The sequence below is a fragment of the Gopherus flavomarginatus genome, chromosome 23 (assembly GCF_025201925.1).
Source record: "Gopherus flavomarginatus isolate rGopFla2 chromosome 23, rGopFla2.mat.asm, whole genome shotgun sequence".
Classification (NCBI taxonomy): domain Eukaryota; kingdom Metazoa; phylum Chordata; order Testudines; family Testudinidae; genus Gopherus; species Gopherus flavomarginatus.
The window spans coordinates 12,957,091-12,973,272 of record NC_066639.1 but is presented as its reverse complement, the minus strand read 5'-3'; the positions used below and the strand labels follow the sequence as shown (position 1 = coordinate 12,973,272).

Below are 16,182 nucleotides of genomic sequence, written 5' to 3'. Positions count from 1 at the left end.
TTGCCTGGGATGCCACTTGGTCTAGAGGAGGCCTTGTCAGGGAGAACAGGAGTTAGTCTCACAGGCCTATTTTCAGGCTGTAATCTGTGGGCACCCTGCTCTGGGGGAGGGATCACGGTAGCCCAGATTCAGGGCTGGAACAGGCCCCTGATTGAGGGGGTGGCTGCATGGTTTACAGCGTTCTGAGATCTCAGACAATGTGTCTCCCCAAAGCCTCAGATCTGCGTCCCCAGAAGGCTCCTGCACTGCCTCCGCTCCTTTCACAGTCTATAGCAAGGAGCAGCAGCAAGGGGCAGGGATGAGCCATAGGCACTAGGTGGGGGGCAGAGGCTTCAGGAGGAAACCCAGCACCCAGAGCAGAGGGGGCTATGAGGCTTTTTCTCTTTCCTTAGCCACGTGTTATAGCTCCGAGAGCTCTTTGAAATGCCTCCCCGCCCACAGCCTGGGAAAGGGGAAGGAGTCTCAGGTTCTAGCTTGATTTGGATGAGGATCACTGGACCCTAGAACCATTCACTGCCCTTTCTCAGAGAAACCTGTGATGCACAGAACGGGGCTGAGCTAAATGCTGACAGGAGTCGGGAATTGCTCCCCTGGAATAGCAGCAGGATTGGGCAGCTGGAAATCTCCCCAAAGGAGCTGAAGCCTTGGTGCATCAGACATAGATGTCCTAGGTACTGCATGGGAGGTTTAGGTTTGTTTCTGGACAACAGCAGTGAGAGTTTTATTGACTCAAAATTTCAGCACAAAAATTCAGATCCAAACTGTGTGTGGTGGGGAGGTCGATAGCGGTTTCTTTGGTTTTGATTTAGTTTGGTCTCTTCTCATTTTAAAAGCCCTGGATCATTTTGATGGGAACAATGTTTGTGGAAGGCCAAGGAAAAGTAAGAAAAGTTAAAAATCTGCACTGGAGTGAGGGGTTCTCTGGGGTCAGGGCAGAGGTGGAGATTTTCATGGGGAGGGGGTTAGGGGATAAATGCAAGGTTTTTGCAGGAACACAGGGGGATGTTTTGCAGTTGCCAGCTGGTTAGGACGAGTTGGAGACAAAGAAAGAGGCAAAGGCCAGATGAGCAGTTTGCCTGGAAAACTGAATGAAGGACAGAAGAGGGGCAAAAGGGCCTGGCTGAGGTTGGGCTGTTGGGAGCAAGGAGTCTGCTGGTTTTGGGACTCGAGGGGAGAGCCCAGGCTCTGAGTTCTGGGTTCCCCAAGATGGACGTTGCTGAATCTTCCTGTTTTCCGTGCTAACACAGAACTTTCCCAGGCTGGATTCCAGACCACTAATAAACCTTCTGTTTTACAACGCTGGCTGAGAGTCACCGGCGATTGTGGAAGTTGGGGGTGCAGGACTCCCCTTCGGGGTGTGTGTGTAAGGCTTTCCCAGGTGTCCTATTCAGATGGACTCACGACAGGAAGGTCTTGGGATGAAACAGGGATGCTGAAAGGTCCAAGGTCGGTCTGAGGAGTTGCTGAAGCCAAGGAGGCTTCCCCCAGTGAGAGAATGTGGGAGGAAAGACTTGGACCTGCCAACTTTGTGAACCTGTGAATGTGAAGTGACCAAGTGGTGAGTTAACAATGATGCTGTTGCACAGGATCTGACTGGAACTAGAAAACAAAAAGTCCTTAAAGTGGAACTCTTGGGTGAATAGAATGAGCTGATTTGTATTCAACCTTGGAAGGCAATAGATTGTTACATCAGTCAGAACAGCCTGGTTTGGTTTGGTTTGGTTTGGTTGGTTCATGGGTTGGCTGCTTTCCCTGGTCAATTGCTGAGGGTTCAGAGAAGAGCCACGGGAATGATTAAAGGCTTGAGCAGGGAGAGAAGTTTAAAAAAATCCTGCAGCCCTGGCAGCCCAGGATAACCTCCCACTGCTGGCAATGGGAACTGAGCCTTTGTAACTAGCTGCTGATACCTGAGGTCTCAGATATGGATTAAACTGGTAGCAAACACAGCTTCATCCGAAGAAGTGAAGGATGTAAGTCAGGCCTGCACAACTTGTAAAGCAGCGAGGGCCATATTACTCCAAGGAAAACAGCTGAGGGCCGAACCCCCTTAGCCCTGCGACCTCCCCCAGCAGCGCCAAGCCCCCCTCAAAGTACTCCCCCCCCAGCACTGCCCACTCCCTGGAAACAAACCCTCCTTGCCCAGAGCTGCCCCATCGAAACATTGAACCTTGGTAATAAGTAATAGCGGGCCCCTAAGGCAGTGTAATTAAGGTAAATGAAAAATGTCTCTTTGCTAGAAGTAGAATAAGATCTTCCCCCCACTTGGTAATCAGTTGCCCTGTTGAGTGAATGAGGGATGACTGAGGAAGGCGTGGAAGGCAGCACCTCCAGACAGCTGCACCCCTTGGCGAGGGGCTGGGAGCCAGAGCAGATCAGTAGAACAGGTCAGCCACTGACTCCTCGCTCGCCTCCTCAACCCCTGCCACTGCCCGGCCACTCACCTCCTCACCCCCCGCCACTGCCCGCCCGCTCACCTCCTCAACCCCCGCCACTGCCCACCCGCTCACCTCCTCACCCGCCGCCACTGCCCGGCCACTCACCTCGCCCCTCGCCACTGCCCACCCGCTCACCTCCTCACCCCCCACCACTGCCTACCCACTCACCTCCTCAACCCCTGCCACTGCCTGCCCGCTCACTTGCCCCCTGCCACTGCCTACCCACTCACCTCCTCACCCCGCCACTGCCTGCCTGCTCACCTCCACTGCCTGGCCACTCACCTCCTCGCCCCCTGCCACTGCCCGCCTGCTCGCCTCCTCATTCCCCGCCACTGCTCACCCACTCATCTCCTCACCCCGCCAGTGCCTGCCCGCTCACCTCCACTGCCTGGCCACTCACCTCCTCGCCCCCCGCCACTGCCCGCCTGCTCGCCTCCTCACTCCCCGCCACTGCTCACCCACTCACCTCCTCACCCCGCCAGTGCCTGCCCGCTCACCTCCACTGCCTGGCCACTCACCTCCTCGCCCCCCGCCACCACCCGCCCGCTCGTCTCCTCACTCCCTGCCACTGCCCACCCACTCACCTCCTCACTCCGCCACTGCCCGCCCGCTCACCTCGCCCCCCGCCACTGCCTGCCCGCTCACCTCCTCACCCCCCGCCACTGCCCGCCCGCTCACCTCCTCACCCCGCCACTGCCCGCCCGCTCACCTCCTTGCCCTCCGCCACTGCCCGCCCGCTCGCCTCCTCACTCACCACTGCCTACCCACTCACCTCCTCGCCCCCCGCCACTGCCCGCCCGCTCACCTCCTCGCCCCCCGCCACTGCCCGCTCGCTTACCTCTTCACCCCCTGCCACTGCCCGCCCGCTCACCTCACCCCCGCCACTGCCCACCCGCTCACCTCCTCACCCCCCGCCACTGCCCGCCCGCTCACCTCGCCCTCGCCCCCCGCCACTGCCCGCCTGCTCACCTCCTCGCCCCCCGCCACTGTGCACCCGCTCACCTCACGCCCCGCCACTGCCCGCCCGCTCACCTCCTCGCCCCCTGCCACTGCCCTCCCACTCACCTCCTCACCCCCCGCCACTGCCCGCCCACTCACCTCCTCGCCCTCCGCCACTGCCCGGCCACTCACCTCCTCACCCCCCGCCACTGCCCGCCCGCTCACCTCCTCGCCCCCCGCCACTGCCCGCCCACTCACTTCCTCGCCCCCCGCCACTGCCCGCCCGCTCACCTCCTCGCCCCCCGCCACTGCCTGCCCGCTCACCTCCTCGCCCCCCGCCACTGCCCGCCTGCTCACCTCCTCGCCCCCCGCCACTGTGCACCCGCTCACCTCACGCCCCGCCACTGCCCGCCCGCTCACCTCCTCGCCCCCTGCCACTGCCCTCCCACTCACCTCCTCACCCCCCGCCACTGCCCGCCCATTCACCTCCTCGCCCTCCGCCACTGCCCGGCCACTCACCTCCTCAACCCCCGCCACTGCCCACCCGCTCACCTCCTCGCCCCCCGCCACTGCCCGCCCGCTCACCTCCTCGCCCCCCGCCACTGCCCGCCCGCTCACCTCCTCACCCCCGCCGCTCACCTCCTCACCCCCGCCACTGCCCGCCCGCTCACCTGCTCGCCCCCCGCCACTGCCCGGCAACTCACCTCCTCACCCCCTGCCACTGCCCGCCCACTCACCTCCTCACACCCTGCCACCACCCACCCACCTCTTTAGCACCCCGTCCCTCACCCACCACTTGCCTACTCATCCTCCGCGGGCTGCACATTGAGCCCACGCAGGCTGTGTGTTGTGCAGGCCTGATGTAAGTGAAAGAGCAAAGCTGGCCATCTGGGGAGCTGCTGCAGTCCTATCACCACAGCTGGAAGGGAGAAGAGGAAAAACTCCCTAAAGTGCTGGGAGCAGCCCCGAGAAAAGGAAGTTTGTCAGTGAGATCAGTAGCAATAAATGTGAAATGACGGAGTGCTTTCTCCTCTGTGCTGACAGGTTTGAATTGTGTTACTTCACTGTGAGATAAAGCTTTAAAATATCCTGCTGTAATTTCAGGATGGGTCTGTAAACATAATCGGTCTCTGTGGGAAGTGGGACATTCAAAATTCCCAAGGAATTTAAGAGGTAGGGTTCAAACCGCTGACCAGAGAGGAGAGAGCAGATTGCGGGACACCGACCCGAGGCCAGTTGCAGTGCTGTAATGGAGCAGGGTGTCTACACTGGTACTGTGGTGCTGTAGCCCTGGCGCAGAAAGCTGTACATCTCTTGTTAGGGTGGATTTTTTACAGTGCTGCAACTGCACAGTTTCTGTGCACTAAGTGGCTTGGCAGTGTGCACACCTCAGGAGTCGCACTGCAGAAATCTGGTTTACTGTACAGAAACCTGCCAATGTAGACAAGGCCGTAGGTGGCTTAACTAAGAAGCCAAGACTGGTCATACTGGGTCAGATCAATGGTCCATCTAGCCCAGTGTGCTGCCTGAGAATGACCAGTGCCAGATGCGTCACAGGGAATGAACAGAACAGGCTTGTTGACCTGCAAGATGAGGGTTTTTCATCATTGCCTTTAACTTCATTGTTGTTGATGCCTACTTATCTTATCTTACCACACCTCCTCCAAGGCCTCTGGCAAATCAGGTGTGAACCACTCCTGTGATACAGGCCTGTCTCAATCCAGCTGAATTGAGGCAGACTTTGGGCCAATGTCCGTTTGGAAAAGGCCCACTTAATCCAGCAGGTTTCTCAAAGTATCTGTTGCTGTGAACAGCATGTAGTGTGGATGTGTGAACCCCACACATATTAAACATGAAAGAAACACAAGGCTAGCACTGAGGAGGTTCCAGAGCCAGTCCTGAGGGTTAAACAGCTGTGCTCAAAAGGAAAAGCAGCCTCACCACCTATAAAAATAACTGGTTGCAAAAACAATAAATAAATAAATAAATAAATAAATACAATTAAAAAAAAAAACAACCCAGACAAGCTCCTATCACACACCCATCATCACTTCAGATTTTGACATCTCCTGCCTGATGTGACATCTTTGCTTTGCAAACAACAGACCTGGGAAACTCTGTGTCTGTTACCTTCTAACTGGATAAAAGGTTACATGTCTTGTCTCAAGTAATTTTTCTCCTAACAGAAGATTTATTTTAAAATTTATCAGAATAAATTCCATTTGAAATACTACTAATAAAATTGTTACAGTCAATACAGGATCTCTAGTCCCATAAATGCTATTTCTCTCACCTATTTCCCCACTCTAATTCCTTAGCAAAACTAAGAGACCAAATCACAAGACTCTGGACTCAGCATTCATGTATCCTGCAGTCTGAACTAGGAATCTGATACATTCCCTCATTGGGTACCATCAGTTGCCCAGCATGGAAGTGCTTCTTGTCCAATAAGGCAGCCAGATTGGGACCCATAGGCATGGAATGGCTCTGAAGGAATCAGCTGTTTCTCTCTGTGCTTCATCTAACTTTGTAGCCTGTCATAAACAGATAGTAGGAGTTAATAGAACAGAAGTACTTTATATCTCTTTTGCCTGTAAAGAGTTAACAAAATCAGTGAGCCTGGCTGTCACTTGACCAGAGGACCAATCAGGGGACAGGATACTTTCAAATCTTGAGGGAGGGAAGTTTTTGTGTGTGCTGTTAGTTTTTGGTTGTTGTTCTCTCTGGGTTCTGAGAGTGACCAGATGTGCAACCAGGTTTCTCTCCAATCTCTCTGATACAGTCTCTTATATATCCAGACTAGTAAGTACTAGGTAGATAAAGCGAGTTAGGCTTATGGTTGTTTTATTTGCAAATGTGTATTTGGCTGGGAGGAGTTCAAATGTGTATTTGGCTGGAAGGAGTTCAAATTTGTATTTTGCTGAAAGGATTTTAATTTGTACTTGTATACTTAGGCTGGGAGGGTATTCCCAGTGTCTATAGCTGAAAGATCCTGTGACGTATTCCATCTTAAATTTACAAAGATAATTTTTACTGTTTTTTCTTTCTTTAATTAAAAGCTTTTCTTGTTTAAGAACCTGATTTATTTATTTTTATTCTGGTGAGACCCCAGGGGCCTGGATCTGGATCCACCAAAGAATTGGTGGGGAGAAAGAAGGGAAGGGGGAGAGAAAGGTTATTTTCTCTCTGTGTTAGGATTACTTTCTCTCTCAGGGAGAGTCTGGGAGGGGGAGAGAGAAGGAGGGGGGAAGGTGGATTTTCCTCTCTGTTTTAAGATTCAAGGAGTTTGAATCACAGGTATCTTCCAGGGTAACCCAGGGAGGGGAAGCCTGGGAAAGGCAATGGTGAGGGAAAGGGTTTACTTTCCATGTGTTAAGATCCAGAGGGACTGGCTCTTGGGGTCCCCGGGCAAGGTTTTTGGGGGGGGACCAGAGTGTACCAGGCACTGGAATTCCTGGTTGGTGGCGGCACTACAAGTACTAAGCTGGTAATTGAGCTAAGAGGAATTCATGCTGGTACCCCATCTTTTGGATGCTAAGGTTCAGAGTGGGGAATTATACCATGACAGAGCCAAATGGTAAAAGATGGTTGTGCCTAATTTAATAATGGCATCCTTTAGGAGCGTGCCAGTTAATTAGGGAGCAGCATTCTAAAAATTGTTTACCTGGGCCACAGGTTACCATAGCTTCCATCTCTAGGGTGAAAATCAACCACTAGTATCTGCAATTTCTACCCGAGTTCTTGTTAAATCTTTGACCTTACGTGGGGTAATTTCACACTTCTCTGGCGTAGAATTCTTCACCAACCACACAACAGATCAGTAGCGATAGTGAGGTACAACTCCCCCAACTATGCCCTTTTATTTCTTTAATCTAGAGGCACAGATTTAAATTAGGGACTAAATTCAGGTGTAGCTTAGAATCCCTCTAAGACAGCAAATGTCAGGTCTCTATTAAAAGTAGGTATCTTTCTGCAGCTATATCATATTCAACACGGTTTTCATTTTCTACACATTTGCAGCACCTCCAGGGACGAGCTGAAGACAAATGTCATTTCCATTTTTCCATCCCTATCTCAACAGGGATTGTATTTCCCAAATAATAGGCAACATGCAGCTGATTACGAAGGAGATATCTTCAGGAGCGACCTCCTGCAGGGCCTGAGCCACAACTGCTTTGGGAGCCCAATGCATGGGTACTTTGCTTAGTTCCAAATCATTTACTAGGGAATCCTCTTCCCAGCCCTTTAGAAAAAATACTGACCTAATGAATTGAACCGCAGGGGGACTGGAATGGTGATGGGGAATAAGGGACTCCCTCTGACTTACCCTAAATACATCTGTTGTTACAGAAGGTGAAATAACATTTTCCCCTATCTCAGTCCTGTTCCTGCTGTTTGTTATAGTTCAATATATTTTAAGGGAGGAAAATAGTAGCAAAAATATCTGCTCTCCAGCACAACCTGAAGCAACATCAGAGCAACTGGGAATGAAACAATTGGTTTCCGAAGGGGGAACTCGATGACTAACAATTGCTTGAAATGGGGGAACAGGATAACCGTGATGCTCAGGGTTTGTTTAGACTAGGAAAAGTGATGGAGTTTAGGTCAGGTCAAGGGGTAAGCTAATGCCAATCACTGCACCTGGGCATCTGTTCTACAACTCTAATTGTCTTTTTACATCAAGATCACTAACTTGAGTAGCCAATGCCATATATAGACCTAGTGGATGTAAAGCACAGATACTTTTTGCCTCAGCATACCTTGTTGGGATCAAACCTCCAGGAGCTGATGAACATTCCTGGCTCAAAAGGAAAGGAGTTGATAGAAAAGATCATAGGACTAACCCCAAAGAAGGGTGAGCTGCAAAAGGCAGAGGCAGGTAACTCATGTGGGGGAGCTGAGAGATCACGGTGAAAATGGTGCAAAAATCACAACGTGGGAATTAGGAAATTTTTTTTTTATTTTGCCCAGCCCTAGTCAAGGTATTTATTATAGTTCTCTCTTATGTGGATTTTCTGATGTCTAATAAGGGTTGAGCTCTGATTGAAGCTTTTCCTGCACTCAGAGCATGTGTAAGGTGTCTCCCCAGTGTGGATTTTCTGATGTCTAATAAAGTTTGAGCTGTGATTGAAGCTTTTTCTGCACGCAGAGCAAGTGTAGGGCTTCTCCCCTGTGTGGATTCTCTGATGTGTAATAAGGTTTGAAGGCCGACGGAAGCTTTTCCCGCACTCGGCACATGTGTAGTGTGTCTCCCCTGTGTGGATTCTCTGATGTGTAACAAGGTCTGAGCGCCAACTGAAGCTTTTCCCACACTCAGAGCATGTGTAGGGCGTCTCCCCTGTGTGGATTCTCTGATGTGTGATAAGGACAGAACTCCGATTGAAGCTTTTCCCACACTCAGCGCACGTGTAGGGCGTCTCCCCAGTGTGGATTCTCTGATGTGTGATAAGAATTGAGCTCCGATTGAAGCTTTTCCCGCACTCAGCGCATGTGTAGGGCAGCTCCCCTGTGTGGATTCTCTGATGTCTGATAAGGTCTGAGTGCTGACTGAAGCTTTTCCCACACGCACCACATGTGTAGGGAGTCTCCCCTGTGTGGATTCTCTGATGTCTGATAAGGTCTGAATTTTGACGGAAGCTTTTCCCACACTCGGCACACGTGTAGGGCGTCTCCCTTCTGTGGATTCTGCGATGTCTGATAAGGTCTGAGCTCTGACTGAAGCTTTTCCCGCACTCAGTGCATGTGTAGGGCGTCTCTCCTGTGTGGATTCTATGATGTCTGATAAGGTCTGAGTTCTGACTGAATCTTTTCCCGCACTCAGCGCATGTGTAGGGAGTCTCCCCAGTGTGGATTCTCTGATGTCTGATAAGGTCCGAGTTCTGATTGAAGCTTTTCCCGCACTCAGCGCAGGTGTAGGGCTTCTCCCCAGTGTGGATTCTCTGATGTGTAATAAAGTGTGAGCTCCAATTGAAGCTTTTCCCACACGCAGCGCATGTGTACGGCCTCTCTCCTGTGTGGATTCTCTGATGTAAGATGAGGACTGAACGATAAATGAAGCATTTCCCACACTCAGAACATTCATAGGGTTTCTTACTCATGTGGATTGTCTGATGTCTAATAAGGGCAGAACTCTGATTGAAGCTTTTCCCACACTCATGGCACATGTAGTGTGTCTCTTCCAAGTTGATTCTGTTGCTTGTTATAAAGCCTGAGTGGCTACTAAAGTTTCCCTCTGGCCTCCCCTGAGTCTCACAGGCTTTTGGTTTTTCTGGGAGTGCATAACTCCTGGAAATATTCCCTTTGGATCTTTCTGATAAAGTTCCATGTGGTTCTCCTTGCTCAGCATCTTCCTGATGGGGTTTCTCCTCCTCATTCTGACTCACCATCCCATCACCTGATGGGAGACAGACAGAATCCAGACATAGGTCACTACCTGCGCCAGAAAGAAAGAAAATCTCAGAGAGAGGAATGGAAAAAGAGATGAACAATCCAAAATATGTGTTGGAGAGATTAAACCTCTTAGGAGCTGATTTTCCCCAAACCCTTCCCCAGAGGAGAGAGGAAGGGATCAGTTTTGGTCTGCATCTCATGAGAACACTCAGGGGAAAGCAAGATCAGGGAGGGACCTGCTGCCAGTTGTCAGTCAGAATAGGAGGGAAGCCATGAGTGACATTTTCCATAATGATTCCACATCTGCAGGGAACAATCCTGAACTTGGAGAGCTCACAGGGTCTCTGTAGGGCATCCCAAATGTTTCCTGCATTCTCACACAGTTTTTGAGTTGGTTTAACCAATTCTTCACCTGTGCAGGCAGCTCTTGGAAGCACTTCTTTCTCAGAGCCCTGGAGGTCTGCAACCCACGGCTCTTCCCCTCGTTCCAGCTGCGAGATCACATCAGGTTTGGAAATTGGAAACCCTACTCCAGGCAAAGAAAACAAGAGAGGTCAGTGGAATTTGTGGATACTTGTCACAAAGAATATTCCATGGTTTTAACCCCCAGCTCATTTTTAAGCAGTAACGTCCCAAGGCCAGCTTCCTTGGGTCAAAGTGGCAGGAGAGTTATTATGATTATAAATCATATTCATTACCTTACTGCCTAAGGAGCAACTAACAGTGGGTTCCCATTGTGCGAGGCAAAGTACAAACAGAATAGTAGATGGCCCATGCCCTGAAGAATTTACAATCTAAATAGACAAGACAGACACAGAATGGGGGAAAGGGTCGAACCCACTGTTAGGTGTATTTTTATCACTTATCTAGTTACAGGGCGTAGACGAGTGGACTCACCCCTGCGGTGCCTTCTGCTGGTGACTCCTGGGAATTAGCTTATTCCAGCTCTGGAGCGCCTTCTGCAGGCCGGTGATCCGCCTGTCCTCTGGCCCCCATGCCCCACCCTAGACCCAGTGCCCCTTTATTTGGGGTGCTACCCCCTAGCAGTACCCCACCAATCTAGGTCTCCCCTCCCTGGAGAATCCCCAAGCCACTATCCCCACTTTGCCTCAGTTACTGCCCAGTCTCCATCTAGCCCCCGTTCACTGGGGCAGACTGCAGTGTCAGCCACTCACCATAGGCAAAGGGGGTTGGACCTGCTGCCTTTGCCTAAACTTAGGCTGCCTCTGCAACCCCCAGTACCTGTTGGCCTTGTGCCAGGCCGCAGCCTGGGGCTTTCCAGGCAGGAGCTTCCCAGCTCCTCTGCCTTTCCCCATCCCTGCTCCACTCAGGTACCCTCAGCTGGGCCCTTCTTCCTCTACAGAGAGAGGGAGACTCTTTTCTGCCCCTGGTTTCTCTGTCTTTCTAGGACCAGCTGAGTCTGTCTGGGGGGTGGCCCCAGCTGCAGCCACTTCCCCCATGTGGCGAACTGGGAATGTTCTTAATGTTTTCTCTGAATACTGTGTCGGTGCTTCAGTGTCCCCTATGCAGTTCTTAAGTATCTAGGTGGTGGAATAAGGGCGTGTGATTGCTACAGAGCAAAGGGTAAGTGCACCTAAATGCCTGGCACTCTGTCTCCTAGCAACTGATGGCCTGGGCGCCTCTTCTGCAAAGGTGCCAACTGAAGGTGTTGGAGACAAAGGCATCAGGTGACTTCGTGGCCCGCGAAAAGAACTGAGCAGAGAGGAGGGGCTGGAGGGGTTTTGGAGTCTGGAGTTCGCTGGGGACAAGAAGTGAAGTGCAGACGTGGGGGTCTGGCTCACTTCCTCCCAGAATGGACCTGGCTGAGGGGTCCGGTTCACGGTACCTACAATCTCTATTTTAGATTGTGTTCCTGTCATCAAATAAACCTCTGTTACTGGCTGGCTGAGAATCACGTCTGACTGCGAAGTGGGGGTGCAGTACCCCGTGGCTTCCCCAGGATCCTGCTGGGGCAGACTCACTGGGGGAAGCACACAGAGGGGCAGAGGATACTGAATGCTCTAAGGAGAGACCCAGGAGGTGAAGACGTGAGCTTCTTTCCCTGAACAAGTCTGCTCCAAGATAGAGGAGGCTCCCCAAAATCTGGACTGGCTTCGTGGGGAGCAATTCCAGAGCATCGCCCAGGGACTCCGTGACACCCCAATCAACCCAGCCTAAAGACTGCTTTCTCCAGCCACAGCCCCATCCTAGGGCTGTTTCTAACCCTTCAAAGCAGGAGCAGGAGACCATCCTGCCACGCATCCGTCTCTGCCGGAGAACTGGCAAGGTTTACAGGGCAAGGTGACGGAATGGCTCCGGAAATGGAAAGGACTCCTCTGGTGCCTTTCCCTTTGAGAGATGGCACTGGTGCTCAATCAACTAGTCCTGTCCATGCTCTGGTACCGGCTCAACACCCTGGTCCCGGCCCCGGTTTTCCTGGCCGATCTCCGGAAGGTGGTTCTGGAGTTCTTTTGGCCAGGACTGCACTGGATCCCAGCAGGGATCATCTACCTGCCCCTGGAGGAGGGAGGGCAGGGCCTGAAGTGCCTACGCACTCAGGGCCACGTCTTCCGCCTCCAGGCACTGCAGAGGCTTCTTTATGATGCGGGTAGTCCGGCGTGGAGAGCACTGGCACACGCCTTCCTGCGCCGCTTCCGAGGGCTCCGATACGACTGGCAGCTCCTTTATCTCAATCCGATGGGTCTTCTGCGAGACCTCTCCGGGCTGCCGGTCTTCTACCAGGATCTCCTCCGGACCTGGAAGCCGCTCGCTGCGACCAGGTCTGTGGCGGCCATTGAGGGGGCAGATCTCCTTGCGGAGCCCCTACTACACAATCCCCAGCTCCGTGTGCAGGTGGCGGAGTCCCCTGCGGTGCGTCAGAGGTTGGTCCAGGCAGAATCTACCAGGGTCGGAGACCTGGATTACGACCGGGGAGACTGGCTGGATCCCCTGATGCTCGCTCAGCATATGGGGCTCTCCAGACCTTGTACTCCCCGGCGCGTACTACAGGAGGTGGAGGCCGCTTTGTTGCCCGCTGCTCGGGCCTACCTCGACCGGGTCCTGCGAGAAGGCACGCCTTGCTCACCCTCCAGCCTGAGCCCTCTGGACCTTTTCCTCGGGCCCCTGCCCCGCGGACCTAACCGGCTGCCTCACCCCTTCTCTGCAAGCCGGCTGCAAGATCTGCAGTCAGTCCGCTTCCATACTGTGCCAAGGAAACATCTCTACGCACTCGTGCTCCACACCCTTCACTTCCTCACCCTCGTGTCCTGCCTCGACACAAAGTGGCGGGACCTCCTGCCACCTCTGGAGGGTAAGGCGCCCCGGTGGGCCAGCCTATACTCTGCTCTGGTCCCGAGGCCCACTGGAGATATCAGTTGGCAGCTCCTTCATGGGGCTGTGAGCACAGGCGTATATTTGGTGCGGTTTACCCCTGTCCCAGACACCTGCCCCTTCTGCGGCGTGAGGGAGACCCTGGCACACGTTTACTTAGAGTGCGCCAGGTTGCAGCCCCTATACCGGCTCCTCACCAATATCCTCTTACATTTCTGGCTGCACTTTCCTCCTCACCTCCTTCTTTATGCACTCCCTATCCGTGGCCCCACAAAGTCACGGGACCTCCTGGTCAACCTCCTCCTTGCCCTGGCTAAAATGGACATCTACGCAACCAGGGAGAGGAAGTTGGCCAATGGAGACTCCTGTAACTGTGGGACTTGTTTCCGGTCCTTAGTCCGTTCACGTATCCGGGCGGAGTTCCTCTGGGGGGTGTCCACTGCCTCCCCTGACGCCTTTGAGGAGCAGTGGGCGCTGTCCGGGGTTCTCTGCTCGGTGTCCCCGTCAGGCTCCCTTCTTATGACCCTTTGACCGCACTCCTGTCTCTGTTCTTTTCTTAGTTGTCCCCCGGAATCAGCTGGGTTCTGAGGTCCTGTAGATCCTCCCCTTTGGCTGGGGGGGGATCCTTTAGCAGTGGGTGGGCTTCCGCATGCCCACTTCCCAGAAACCCAACAGGTACACAGGGGTATAAAAACAAAGAACCAAAATCACAGTTTGCCTGTGTATGGGCCTTCTCTCTCTAGGATAGTCTGAGGCCTTGTTCTTAGGCTAAGGCCTTTGGCTAAGCAGCAGGGGCAGCCATAAGCTGGGAAGCGAAGCGTCACATCCTCACATCCCAAACCAGTCACACTGAAATAAGGTGCTATTGGGCTGTTAGGAAGACGATCCTGTCCGGATAGTGCCCATCACCACCAGATAAAGAAACAGATCTTAAGATGGTTAAAGAAAACTTAGTTTGACAGCAGCCTCTCTGGCAAGAAATCACTTCTCAATGCCTGTGGTTGTGAAACCCTCATTTTTGTATTATTTTATCTTTATGGCCACCACTTTTACAATGTTAATCAGTCTGGTTCTGTAATTGTTTCTATCTGCTGTATAGTTAGTTTTGCTAGATGTAAGTTAATTAGGATAGTGGGATACAATTGGTTAGAGAATTATGTTTCAATGTGTTAGGATTGGTTAGTTAAATTTCAGTACAATGATTGGTTAAGCAAAGATACAGCTGAGAATATTACTATATAAATTCAGTCAAACAGGAGGGGGAACAGGAACAGGGAACGGGGACGCAGGCAAGCCTCTGCGGCATCAGAGCTGGAAAGGTGGACACGGGGTAAACGTTCTGCGGCGTTAGAGCTGGTAAGGGAGACACAGGGTAAACGCTCTGCAGTGTCATAGCGGATAAGGGGGACACGCTGCTGAAGACCCCAGACCCCCTGAATCCTCTGGGCGGCCCTGGGTGACAATCATTCCCTTGTCTCTGTCGGGCATTCCATTGATGTAGGTTACTCTGAGTCAGGCCTTAATGACCCATTCATATCACCCCATCACCGCTACATGACAAAACACCTCATGTCTCCTGCTCCTTCTAATCATAGCAATACCAATCACAGCAGGAAACTGAGGTGTGTATTGGCATCATAGAAGTATCACCAAAATTCCCACCTCTGTCACACACACACACTGCTCACAGCCCCTGGAGAGAAAGCAAAGCACAGGAACTGGACGTTAGTCCAGCAAACACAGTGGAGGACAAACTACAATCCTCACACCCTGGTCAAAAAGGAGAGGCATGTAGGTCCCTACTCATAGAGAGCGGCTGGCTAGAGGCCTGATACCTGACAGGGCATTCCCTGAGAAGACCATGGAGGCAGGTGAAAGGCTTAGCTACCCATGAACCGTGACATTGCAAAAGCACATTTTGGGGCATTAGGAAATCTAGTGACTCAGGTGTAATGGGAGGGAGAATTAAACTCCCCCAGTGTGAGGAGAAGGCTGGAGAATTAAACACTAAAATTCAGGAGCAACAGCCTCTAATTCTTCCAGAAAAGGAGAATGTAAGAAACAAGAACTGGGCCTGGAAGCCTGGAGGGAAGACAGCTTGTGGCTGCTGTAGATGGGGAGGGGGGGGACAAGACTCTCTCCAAACTCTCACTCTTGTTGACCCTGACCTGATTTTATGATCTATGAACCTAGTCTCATGTCTTGTGGGCAATTTTATACTCGCTAGAGGTAAAATATCATGATTAGAGTATTGCTTATTAGCTTGGAACATGCATAGAGGGGCAAGGAGGTGAACATAAAGAAATGGGTTATTAAGGGCAGGTTGACACTACAGCTGGGATTGATGCTCTGAGATCGATCCATCCATGGTCGATTTATTAGGTCTAGTAAAGACCTGCCAAATCAACTGCAGATGGACTGCTAGTCGCTCTCCAGTTCTCCACTCCAGACCCTACCCTTGGAGGTCTCCCGTGGACCCCCCCCTCAGTGTACACCCTGCTGTAACTCAGCCTAAGCTACGTCCACCCCAGCTATGTTATTGATGTAGCTGGAGTTGCGCAGCGCAGGTCGATGGACCGTGGTAGTGTAAACATAGCCTAAGCTTGCTACAGTTCAGGGCCTTATATTAAGTTGAGGTTTGTGAGAGCGGTTATGCTGAAGTCTGGGATTTACCTAAGGTCTGGGTAGGAATTCAGGGTTAAAGGTCTGGGATCCCCCACAGCTCTAGATCCCCAAACCTCTCCTCCCTCCCATTGACCCACCCAGCCCACCTCCTGGGTGCCCTTCCTCCACTCTCCCCTCCCCTTCTTCCCTTTACTCTCAGCCGTCACCACCTCTCGGTACCTTGGGAGCTTCTTGTGTTCCCTCCTCGTCTCTTACTACCTCCTTCCTCCCTGCTGCTTCTTAGCTCTAATACTTCACACACCCTCCCCATGTCCTGGCACCCCAGAACTATCTACTCCCCCCTTCCTCTCCTCTCCCACAGCTCTGTTCTCCCTTCACCCGTAGGCTCCTGAATGGCAACATTATGTGCTCTCCTATCAAAAGAGGAGCTCATCTGAATGTCACACAAGCCATGAATGAATCA

At 52.2% G+C, this 16,182-nt stretch overlaps 1 protein-coding gene across 14 annotated transcripts in view; it reads right to left on the bottom strand.

Annotated features, from left to right (window-relative positions):
* Positions 1 to 8,214: 8,214 nt before the first annotated feature.
* Positions 8,215 to 16,182, bottom strand: part of LOC127039351 (zinc finger protein OZF-like) — a 1,232,974-nt gene continuing 1,225,006 nt past the window's right edge. For 3 of the 14 annotated variants that reach the window (XM_050932910.1, XM_050932908.1, XM_050932909.1), the window contains one exon: positions 8,245 to 8,927. In XM_050932910.1, coding sequence (XP_050788867.1) covers positions 8,348 to 8,927 — 580 coding nt within the window. In that variant the 3' untranslated portion in view covers positions 8,245 to 8,347. Of the gene's footprint in view, positions 9,808 to 10,176; positions 10,294 to 16,182 lie in introns of all 14 variants that reach the window. The other 11 variants (XM_050932912.1, XM_050932907.1, XM_050932919.1 and 8 more) reach the window with 10 other exon arrangements.